This window comes from Chrysochloris asiatica, unplaced genomic scaffold, assembly GCF_000296735.1.
Source record: "Chrysochloris asiatica unplaced genomic scaffold, ChrAsi1.0 scaffold00135, whole genome shotgun sequence".
Lineage (NCBI taxonomy): Eukaryota > Metazoa > Chordata > Mammalia > Afrosoricida > Chrysochloridae > Chrysochloris > Chrysochloris asiatica.
In genome coordinates, this window is record NW_006408653.1 from 563,215 (window position 1) to 575,506 (window position 12,292).

A 12,292-nucleotide genomic window follows, 5' to 3' on the forward strand; every position below is an offset into this window, starting at 1 on the left:
TATGTCAGTGGTTTTCAATGTGGTAGCAAAACGGCAATTCAATTATAGAGTGAGGCTAGAGTGGAGCTGTCTTACAAAATTACTGAATAATGTTTGCATCCCCTTCCATGATGTTATCTTATCAACAGTAAAAAAGATTCCTTAGCAAGTTTTATATTATGTTCTCTGCTTTCCATCTTAAACTCAAGTTTCTTAAGTCTAAGGATGACTCAATCTGGTCTTCCAACAACAAACAGAACATTCCTATTTGCAAGTTCTGTGGCAAGGAGTAATTAATGAGTAAACAGAACTTATTGACTTATGAAAAACATCCAGAAAATATCAGAATAGCTTTGCCAAATGGGAGTAATTATTTGATATCATTAGCTCATTTAGGAAACAGAAAGTTAATTAATTTATTTCTTTATTCTCTCCTTTCTGTTTCTTGTTATCCTTCTTTGACTTATGAAAACTTTTCTTCATTTTCCCCCATTAAGAAGCTCTTGAGTCCCCTTATTTTTACATATTTCCACGGCCAAAGCCATATCCCCTGTGATGCCCATGGCCTTGGTCATGCTCATGTTTATTGCCATGGGCAATGCCATGCTTTATTTGTTTTGCATGACCTCAGTCACACCCATGAGTGGGTTCTTGTTCTTTTCCGGGATCCCACTCCTCATTTTGTACAAGTGCCACGGAAGTGTAGGGTTGACTTACAGTTGTTATTGCTCCTGTTCTTGCCTGCTTCAGTGCTATTGATCGGAAAGGTGTAAATCCTGGAGGCCTTTTAGTCGATTTCTGCTAATAGGAAATATTAATATGAATGCATTACAGTGAAAACCACACTATCAATGAAGAGGGAAAGGACTGAATGGTGTATAAATATCCTGTTAGAATATACCATGAAATATCACAACAGCGCACAGCAAAGTGGTGAGACTCTCAGTGAAGTCTGTCGGTCATTAGTCCATTTAAGAAATAGAAAGTTAATCAATTTACTTCTTCCTTCTTTATTCTCTCCTCTCTTTGATTTCTGAAAAATTTCTTCATTTTCCCCCATTAAGAAGCTCTTGACTCCCTTATTTTTACATGTTTTCGAGGACCAGGTATCTCCGGTTATTCAGAATGTGAAGAATCTATGAAAATTGATGATGTAGGTTTAAGGTGCACATTTGGTATCAGAAAGAATATTGCAGTAGGCCCGAGGCAAATTAGTTGATCCATTTTCTGTGCTAGCATAGAAAACTCGTGAGGCAGACTCATAATGTATTTAGAGTTCTGCACCCAGTTTTATGTAGTCTATAGAGACCGACAGGCTTCACTGGGAGTCTCACCACTTTGATGTGGGCTGTTGCGATATTTCATGGTGTATTCTAACAGGGTATTTATACACCATGTTTGGACTGTTGGGGAAAGGGATGATAAAGGGTTAAGAAAATACTCATGGTTGCATGAATTAATAAAGAGCATGAGAGAGATCAAAATCATGAAATTCTTTCACTTCCATGGTTAGATTCATCCCATTAACTCGCTTCCAGGGGCATCCAGGACACTTGAAGAAGGTTGTTTCAGGAAAATCAGATACCAGGATTTTCAGTAGAAGGCTATTTGGTTCTATCTGGTCATCAGGGACCTGGTCATCATCATTCTCTGCAAGAGTTGGTGATGCATTAGGCATCCTGAAAGCCAGAAAAGGCAACTGCTACACGTGGCTGCCCAGGAAAGGAATGGGTGTTGGAACTTCTGTTGTCTCTTGTGTCTGTGAAGAAGATGTTGGACTATCTTCAGAAAAGCTTGCCAAATGCTCTGTTCTCCAACCATTGTGCTTTCCATTGTGTTTGCCTTTACTTTTATGTTTTCCATGTTCATGTCTATGTCCATGACACATCCCTTCTGATATCCATGGCCATGGCCATGCCCCCTTGATGTTCAAGACCATAATCAAGTTTCCGATGATGTCCATGACCAAGGCTATGTTGATGTCCATGGCCAAAGCCTTGTTCCCTGTGATGCCCATGGCCTTGGTCATGCTCATGTTTATTGCATGGGCAACACCATGCTTTATTTGCTTTGCACTACCCCAGTGACACCCACAAGTGGGTTCTTATTCTTTTCCTGGATCCTGCACTTCATCTTGTACAGGTGCCATGGAAGTGTGGGGTGGATTTACAGTTGTTATTTCTCCTGTTCCTGCCTTTTTCATTAGTACTCACTGGAAAGGTAAAAATCCTGGAGGCCTTTTACTGCCCATGGCAATGATCTAACAGGAAATATTAAGACATATGCATTACAGTGAAAATCACACTATCAATGAAGACGGAAAGGACTGAATGAGACCTGACAATGCTATCTTGGTTTGCAATGGAGCAGGTCTTTGATAGATCATAATATTATATTAATATTTTAGAAAGGATGGAAATAAATAATATTTTGTCCTTATTTGATTAATTTTAAAATTTGCAGACATTGATTATTTTTAATAATACTCTACAGTAATTTGGAGAGATTTTTTTCTATATCTTGGAAAAAACAAAACAAAACAGATGGTTGAATGATAATGTTTTTAGGGTACCTTCTTTTAAAAGCCTGTGGTTTTATAAGTCCATAGCACACCATTTATTAACTGACACTATTTCCATATGAACACAATTACTACTTGTAACCAAAAAGGCCCTGAGAAGTTTTACAGACAGGGAGTCTCCAGCCACAATCAATTGGTTAAACTTAAAAATTATTAGAGCATGTTCACAAACTTGAAATGTAACCTTTGTATAATGTTGATGTTAGGCTGGATGATTATACATATACTGTTGTTTGTTTTAAGTGCCATCAAGTCACTTCTGACTCATAGTGACCCCTATGTAGGATTTCCAAGGAGCAGCAGGTGAGCTTGAACCGCTGCCATTGTGGTACAAACCGACTTTGCAGTTCAGCGGATTATCCCACTGTGCCACACCAGGGCACCGTATATTTATATGGAGTCTTCCTCTGTACCAGGCACTGTGTTAAGGACTTCACACATATTAGTCACCATTACAAACCTTTGAGATGGATGCTATTATTCTATTTTACACCTAACAAAAATGAAGCTCATGTCATTTGTTCAGGGTTTCATGGCCAATATAAGTAATGGAGCTCAATTCAAATCTAGATCAAATCAGAGTCCATTGTCTTCTACCATAATGCTGATCATTAGCAGTGTCTGGCCTCCTGGTTTCTGACGTTCTTGCTTTTTCCACCACTGAACACTGCTCGAAGCATCCCATTTTCACAGGTAGTGAAAATACAGTTAGAAATAACCCACAATTCCCCATCCTTTAATATAGGTTGCCTCTTCTCATTTTTTTCTCATTTAGGATTTTGCCATGTGTAGTATGTATAGGATATATAGGAGCTCTGGTAGAGTAGTGGTTATGAGTAGAGCTGCTAACCTCAACGGCAGCTCTTCAAAACTACCAGTGGTACCATTGGAGAAAGATGAGTTTTTCTGCTCCCATAAAGATTTATAGCCTTGGAAACCCTATACTGGGTTGCTTTGAGTAGGAACCGACTCGACGGCGCATAACAACCAACAAACACTAGTATATATATGTTGTTGTTGATAAGTGCCGTCGAGTCAATTCCAACTCATAGGCACCCTGTACAGAGTTTTCGAGGAACAGCTGCTGAGCTTGAACCACCAACCTTGCAGTTCAAATGGCTTTGTAGTCTAGCGCAAACCCACCGCGCCACACCAGGACCCCAGTATATGTATTTACTATATGTATATATATACATACATGCATTACATGTATATATGTATATTCATACATATATGCATTATATGTATATACACACATATGCATATATACTATACACACACACACACACATATATACTGCAGATCACCAAATCAATACAGAAATAGGATATTTCTTCCCATTTTTAAAAGATAGTTGGCCCCAGTTCCTTTCACAAAAGGTTAATTTACAACTCCAAAATACGATTTTCAGAAGGAGCAAAATGAAACCTCAGTAGACAGTAATAAGAATCATACTGTTACCAGTGATAGGCAGCGGACAGTAGTGTCAATTTTGTTCTTCCAAGGTACCATATAAACGTCAGCATTACACTGTAGAACTTCCTATCCACAAAAACAGAAGCCAAGAGAGAAAATAAAGTTGTTTATGAGATACTTAAACCAATGATTGTTTAAAATCAATTTCTAAGGAATAAGATAGTGTCATTAGCACTTACTCCATCTTCCTTGGTTGGACAATTATGAGTCAACTCTTCATTACTTTCCTTGGAACATGTGGTTTCCTTGGCTATGAATGCAATAGAGTATATGATTCCAGCCACTACCTGGAAAATTAATTAGCACACAGTTGGTGCTTAATATTGATATAATAAAAAATAGTACCTGTTTTCACTCCAAGATTTGTAAGTAGGAATTTGACTACATGAAAGTTACATGTGAAAGTATAAATCTTTGACAATAACACTTCCAAGTTGTATGCATGTCTACACAATCTGGCTGATTTTGGTTCCCTAAATGTGGTAATATTAAGAAGGAAAAAAGAAAAGCAGGCTATAATTTTAATTTAATTAATTTTTTTCATTTTATTATTGAGCAACTGAGGAATTCATTAGTAAATCAATGTCCCAAGTTGTAAACCTAAGGGAAGCAGAAAGAAGTAAGCATTTCCTTTGACCATGCTTTGTCTTGCCAAATCTCCGGTCAGAGAAACATTGGCTTAGACTTGTGGGAGAAGTTATATGGAGCAAATATTATGATGAGGAAAACCATTTGGGTTTTCTAGCTTGCTTCTCTTAATTTTTTTTCTTGTATTAAAAAACTATTTTAATTTCTAGTAACAATTATTACATGTTGTTATCTTTCATAAACAATTGTTGCTCAGTTTCTCAATCAAATTATTCAATACTTAGTTCTAGGATTTGCAGTTATATGTGTAGGAATGGTTGGGGGAGTGTTTATGCAGCTATTTATTTAAAATAGTGCATGAGGTTTATATTTATTGACCTGGAGCGATGGTCATTATTGAAAAAGGGAAGTTGCAGAGTAATAGCATTATTCCAATTTTGTGAAAGGAAACTACATTCTTCTGTATCTCATATGTTGTTAACAGGATAGAGAAAAGTGTGGTAAGAGGTGAGTGGGAATAAAAAAGAGTCATAGGAAGAACTAAATTCCTTTTCTTCCGGCTTTGGTACTGTTTTGTTAGATGGTAAGTATAGTTAAAGTTTTAAGAAGAACTTAAGAAATACCTTTTGAAAATCCAAATATGTGTGGAAGTTGGGGAGGAAGGCTCCAAAAGGTTTTTAAAGTCTCTATGAGGGGACCTCAAAAAATTCATGGTAATTTTCCATTATCTCTTTTTTTTTCTACAAATAAGATCTTTTATTTGTCACCATTAAAAGTCTGAATTTTAAACAGATTCTTGAACTGGTGGCTCATAGCCATTAGCTTGTTCGACTTTAGCACCTGTCTCATCTCCAGTAGCTTTTCCAGAACTACTGCCTTCACCATGAAGCTCCATGAGTTTTCCCAACTCAAACTTGGGCTTCTTCAGCATTTTTACTTTCCTAACAAACACGTCATGGAGAGGGTAGATAGACTGGCAAGCCTTCTCTATGTCCTTTCCAATGCTGTCGGGAAGCAGTTTATTGACCACTTCTTTCTAGTCATTTGTCTGCACCTCTCGGGTCATGATTTCCATAACTTTCTTCTGGATTTGATGGACCTGTTGGTGCTGAGCATAAGATGTCTTCTGAATTTGGTTGTTGTGTTTTTTAGTAAAACCATCACAGAACAGACAAAGCAAATAAGCATCTGTAGTCTTGACATCAACGTGAGCTTAATTCATGGTCTGCCATTTTTTGACCATGGAGTACATTGTGTCACCGGTAAGATCCATGTCATGGAAGTTGGTCAAGCAGCTTTTGCTCTGAACATCCTCAGTAATTAGCTTGAATTTTCTAAATGCAACTTCATCGTTCTGCAGATCAGCAAGACTCACTTCAAAAACATGACCCTTGAGTCCATCAGATGCAATTTTGGTTCCCTGAGTCCTTGTGACTAGTGTTTCCCCAATATTTCTTATATTGAACATAGCTGGTGCCTTCACATCATACCAATATTTCTTAGAAAATGTATCAACCACTTTCTTCTTGGCTTCTTTTTGCCAACTTTTGTAAGGCACTTGTTCTTGCCAACCACCATGGTGCTTCTCAGAGAGCCAAAAAGGTCCATTATCTCTTAATTCCAATTTTTCCATGAATTTTTTAAGCTCCCTGTACATTGGTGATCATAAATCTGGATTGCTCATTTCAGAGAGCACCTTAATCCAATCTTTCTTCCTATCATTAAAGTTGATCAATATAATGCTTCTTAAGAAAGTTGATATATCTGACACCATCATAACTAATGCCCAACCTCAAGTCATTGTCCAAAGAAAGAGACATAAACCCAATAATACCTTCCATTTGGTGGCTTCAACTTGACATCCACACCACCATCATCATCAGGACTCATTCTTACCAGAAGTCTTCCTGGTTAAGCTCAACTTAACCTTGTCCAAATTTTCATTTTAAAGTAGAAAATATCCTTGCTGCTGTTGCTGTTACATGCCATCGAGTCAGTTCTGACTCATAGCGAGTTCTGACTGTATAGCAGGGGCAGGGAACGTCCTGCTCGCTGGCTGTAATGTTGCTGTTAAGTGATGTTGAGTGGCTCCATACTCATAGGCGGCCCTGTATAGGGTTTCCAATGAGTGGATGGTGAGTTTGAACCACCAACCTTGCAGTTCAAACTGACCTTGAGGTTGAGTACTTATCTTAGGGCACCACATCGTGACTCGTTTGGTCTGGCCCTGCCATGGCAACTGCAGTTCCAGCCATCACATTGTTGTTGTTGTTGTTAAGTGCTGTCTAGTTAGTTCCATCTCATAGTGACCCATATAGAGTTTTCAAGAAGTGGCTGGTGAGCTTGAACCACTGACCTTGCAGTTCAGTCTGACCTTGCAGTCCAGCACATTAACCCGCAGCACCACACCAGGACTCCATCACATTAGGGTGAGTTAACAAAATGTTTGATCAAATATAGCAGACTAATTTTTAAGTTGATAATTTTATATAGCCCATGAATGATGGTAAAATATCCAAATAGCCCTTGGCAGGAAAAAAAAAAAAGTTTCCCCACCCCTGCTGTATAGGAGTGGGAGGTGGATTTGAACTGCTGACCTTGTTGTTAGCAGTCTAATGCTTGTCCTTCAGCACCATACCAAGCAATATAAATTCCAAACTGATTTTTAAAAATTGGATGAAATAAAGTAGAGACATGCAAATAAATACTCAGATCTCAGAATGAGGAAGACAAAAAACAAAGGAAAGAAGGGAAAACATTTTGATTAGACAAATATGAAAACTGAATCTCAAAATTCATGATAAACAAAGTAAAAAGGCAAAAGACAAACTGGGGAAATATATACATATTTAAAATCTAACATCAAAATTGAAAATAGGCAGTGATACAGAATCCAGACTTTCTGAAGCCATAGAGATTGAATGAATCCCCAAAACTATTTCCCAGAGACAATCTGTAAACCTTAAACCAGCAGTAGCCCTTGAAGTCTCCCTAGAACCCAACAATAGTTTAGCTTAGCCAGTCCTGAATGTCTGCCTTGAACATTGTGCTCTTTTAAAAATTATCTGTGTGGGATCCAACTGACACCAAACCCACTGTTGTCAAGGTAATTCAGACTCATGATGACCTTGAATAGGGTTTGTGAGGCTGCAAATATTTGCAGGAGCAAAAAGTCTCAATTTTCTCCCTCGAAAGAGCTAGTGCATTTGAACTACAAACCTTGTGGTTCACAGTCCAGCAGTTATTCTACAGCACCAGTTGTTGTTGTTGTTAAGTGCCATCGAGTTGGCTCCAACCCATAGCGACCCTGTACAGGGTTTCCAAGGCTGTAAATCTTTACAGGAGCAGAAAGCCTTATCTTTCTCCCGTGGAGCAGCTGGTAGTTTCGAACTGCTGACCTTCCGGTTCACAGCCTGATTCATAACCACTATGCTGCTTCTAAATTGACAAGAGTAACTTGAACTATTAGATAGAACTTTAGGGGGTGGTGAGTTCATTTTGGCTGGGGTGGAATGATTCTGAAAAGGACCTTGAGAATGGCTACAGTTGAAGAACGTAATCAGTGTCATTGAATTGAACACGTAAAAATTGTTGGATTGGTGTATGTTTTGCGATGTATATTCTCAACAACAATGACAAAAAAATAAAAAAGGGCAAAGGACATGACTAGAAAAATTTGAGAGGAGAAGTTAAACGGATCAATAAATTAGACAAAATCTATGTTAATAACCAAAGATACATTTAAAAAGTGATTGCAATATCATTTTAATTCTTTCATGATTGTTGTTGTTAAATGCCATTGTGTTGGTTCTGAGTTATAGTGACCCTGTGTAGGGTTTTTGAGGAGTTGCTGGTGTGTTTGACCCACCAACCTTGTGGTTAGAAGTCCAGTGTTTATCCTACAACACCTACTAGGAAGGTTAAAAAATATATATCAAAACTTAGTGTTGACCAGGTGTAGGGAAGTATACAGCCTCAATCACTGCTAGTGAGAACGGAATTAAAATCAAGATCACAAACCAGTGTCTATAAACAGTTTGAGTAAATAAAAATTGTTTGGCAATTTGCATCAAAAGTCCTAGGAATCTATATTCCTTGATATTTTTAGGACGTGTTGTTAAGTTCTGTTAGTTGGTTTCCACTCATAGTCACCCTGCATAGGGTTTTCAAGGAATGGCATGTAAGTTTGAACCATTATTGACCTTGCAATTGAAATTGTCCATATAGTCCGGTGCTTATCAATTACATCACCACACCAGGACTCCCTTCTAGGACTTACTTTGTCTAAAACAAAACAAAACAATTCCTGACTGTGTACACAGAGCCTTGACATTATCCACCAGAACCAAGTCAGGGCAGCAACATAGACAGCAAAGGTGACAGAAAAGAAGGCAAAGGGCAAGACAAAGGTAACTGCATATTGACACAATTGCAGTCATTTGCATGTGAAAATGGAAGATTTATGCATCTGAAATGTGAAACCAATTTGGCATGGATAGTCTTCCAAATGAGATTGGCAAAGCCAACAATACCAACACAATAAAATCAATCTTCAGCAATTCAGCAAATGGGTCATTCGGAAATTGGGCTTGTCCTTTGGTAAGTTGATTTCCAGTAAATTGGCTGCTTTTGCTAATACTGTTTCGAGAGACTTTGTCTGAGAAGCCAAAGTTCTGTCTTTAAATGCTAAATTCAGTAAAGATTCATCTTTTAAATTTAAGTTTGAAATTCTCCCAGTATTTCAGAATGATTAGGCAACTTAAAGACTGTCAGTTTCCTTCAGTTCACAACATTACCTATGGGTGCTTCCTTGTCATCCTTCACTTACTCATATAACCAAGTGTACAAGTACGTTGATTAGTTCATTTACAGGGAGTACTGTGACTGCTAAGAGAAATACTCATGGTTGAGAATGAATGTTCTCTCTACAACAGCAGCCTCTGCCTTGCAATACAGGGAGGAGTATTGGGCTTTTCCTACTTGATAAAGCCTCCTAGTGTGGCGCTATGGAGCACTGGTATGTTGCTGTGGGATAAAGCACTAGATAGCATGGTTAGTTTGAACCACAAGATCGGCAGTTCAAACTCACCAACTGTTCCATGGAAAGCCTATACAGGGTTGCTATGAGTCAGAACCAACTCAACATCACTTAACAATAGCAATAAGTGTGGTGGTGTTGTAGGATAAGCACTTACTTAACTGCTAACCACAAGGTCAACAATTCAAACCCATCAGCCCCTCCTCAGACACCCTATACAGGTTCGCTATGAGTCAGAACTGACTCCATGGCATTTAACAACAGCAATAACACCTAGTAAATATGTGGATTTCCCAGGAAAGTGAAAACATAAACTGAGGAGAAAAGCTGAAGTTTTTAAGAACCATGGATTGGTATCTCTTTCAAGGAAACCTAGGATGCACTCCATATCATGGCATATGAAGGCAGTTTCTGTTTCAGATTGCTTGTTGGTGTTAAGGCCTGTTGCATTGATTCCGACTCTAGTGACCCTATTTAGGGTTTCTGAGGAGCAAATCGTGGATTTGAAACACCGACTTTGTGGTTCAAAATGATTTTGAGGTCTGGTGCTTATCATACAGCGATTCCTAAAAGTTCAATAGTGGTCCAAAAGTACACAAATTTTTAGGAAGTTTAAAAAAATTCCGTAAGATGATAAAGATCATGTTGGCTTGTTATTTGGAATGCTGTTCTTGAACTTGTATGTGGGGGAGTTAAGTTTTAAAGCTCTAGAATAGGAGGCTGCCTTTGAATACATGGATTATAGATTATAGGGATTTGGGTTCTTGTACTATGGTCACTCATTTTGCAGATGGAATCACAAAGGCTGAGTTTAAATCAGTTCTACTACAGCAATGATTACTTGCTTTTGGGTGACTTCCTGGGGTCACCTAAAAACGAGTAATTACTGCTGTAGTAGAACTGGGTTCTCTGACCCTTAGGTCAGGTAAGTAATTATTCTTTATTGACATGATATGGAAATAAAGATGAATTCATAGAATGCACTATGTGGCAAAGCCTTCGGTATGGATTGCATCTCAATGTAAAGAAAACAAAAATACTCACCACTGGACCAATAAACAACATTCTTATCAATGGAGAAAAGATTGAAGTTGTCGAAGACTTCATTTTTCTTGGATCAGCCATCAACACTCATGGCAGCAACAGCCAAGAAATCAAATGATGTATTGCATTACTAATCTGCTGCACAAGATCTTTTTAAAGTGTTGAAGAGCAAACATGTCAGAGGACTAAGGTGTGCCTGACCCAAGCCATGGTATTTTCAATAACCTCATATGCATGTGAAAGCTGGACAGTGACTAAGGAAGACCATAGAAGAATTTGAGTTATAGTGTTGGAGGAGAATATTGAAAGTACCATGGGCTGCCAAAAGAACAAACAGATTTATGTTGGAAGAAGTACAGCCAGAGTGCTCCTTGGAGGCCAGGATGGCCAGACTTCATCTCTCATACTTCAGATATATTGTCAGGAGGGACCAATCACTGGAGAGGGATACCATATTTGGTAAGGTAGAGGGTCAGAGAAAAAGAGTTAGACCCCAAACGAGATGGATTGGCCAAGTGGCAGCATCAGTGGGCTCAAGTGTGGCAACAATTATGAGGTTAGCCCAGGATCAGATAGTGTTCGTTCTGTTGTACATGGATAGGGTTACTATGAGTCGGTTCCGACTTGATGGCACCCAACAAGAAACAACAACAAAGAGATGTCTGGTGTATGAGCTTGGGTGGTGGTGGTATGCCATGGAGTTGGTTCCGACTCAGAGCAACCCTGCATTGCGTACAAGAGGTTGTAAATTATTTTGGGAACAGAAAGTCTCATCTTTGAGGTTAGCAGCCTGACTTGTAACAACTACGCTACTAGGAGGTAATCTATATTTGCTTGGAATGGCCTGATCAATAACAGTGTCTTTGCTAACCAAGACGCTGTGAACCACACTGAATGGCAATAGTACTTATTTACAGTAGAGGTTTTAGGTCAGCTTGACCACACAGATAGTCAACTATGTCAAGGTGATGGAGCCCTGTCATCATTGAATTTTGTCCCCTCAAAATATGTATCAGCTTGGCTGGGCCATGGTTCTCAGCTGTTTGGTAGTTATGCGATGATCCCTCATGAAGTGATTTGATGTGATGTGATAAACCAGTAACAGGATTAAGGGTGGGATGTTGTTGTTGTTGTAAAGTATGATTCAACCCAGCCTTGAGGATGAGTGCCTATCCTGTGGTGTGATACCAGGACAAGTCAGTTACACAGTCATAGCGACCCTGCATAGCATAAAGCTTCCAATTGACTGAACCTTGTGGTTCAAACCTGCCTTTCTGTCCAGTGCTATCTCCCACAGTGTCACACCAGGACTCCTAAGGGTGGAATGTTGTTGTTAAAGGCCGTCTAGTCAGTTCTGACTCATAGGGTTTCCGAGGAACAGCTGGTGAATTTGAACTGCCGACCTCATGGTTTAAATCAACCTTGCAGTCGAGTGCTTATCCTATGGCATCACAGCAGGACTAAAGGAAAGATAAGCATGTCACTACACAATATCATGGACTATTGGCAGCCAAGGAAGTTCTCCTAAGACTTGGTGCCACACAAATTATCTCTATGAGTTGGAACCAATTTGATGGCACTTAACA

At 38.9% G+C, this 12,292-nt stretch overlaps 1 protein-coding gene across 1 annotated transcript in view; it reads right to left on the reverse strand.

Annotated features, from left to right (window-relative positions):
- LOC102839368 (kininogen-1-like) overlaps positions 1 to 12,292 on the reverse strand; it is a 33,741-nt gene that overhangs the window by 789 nt on the left and 20,660 nt on the right. The window contains exons 8-11 of the mRNA XM_006869827.1: positions 4,216 to 4,323; positions 4,033 to 4,102; positions 3,158 to 3,186; positions 697 to 777 (exon numbers count right to left, since the gene is read on the reverse strand). Of these exons, the coding sequence (XP_006869889.1) occupies positions 697 to 777; positions 3,158 to 3,186; positions 4,033 to 4,102; positions 4,216 to 4,323 (288 nt within the window). The remainder of the gene's footprint in view (positions 1 to 696; positions 778 to 3,157; positions 3,187 to 4,032; positions 4,103 to 4,215; positions 4,324 to 12,292) is intronic.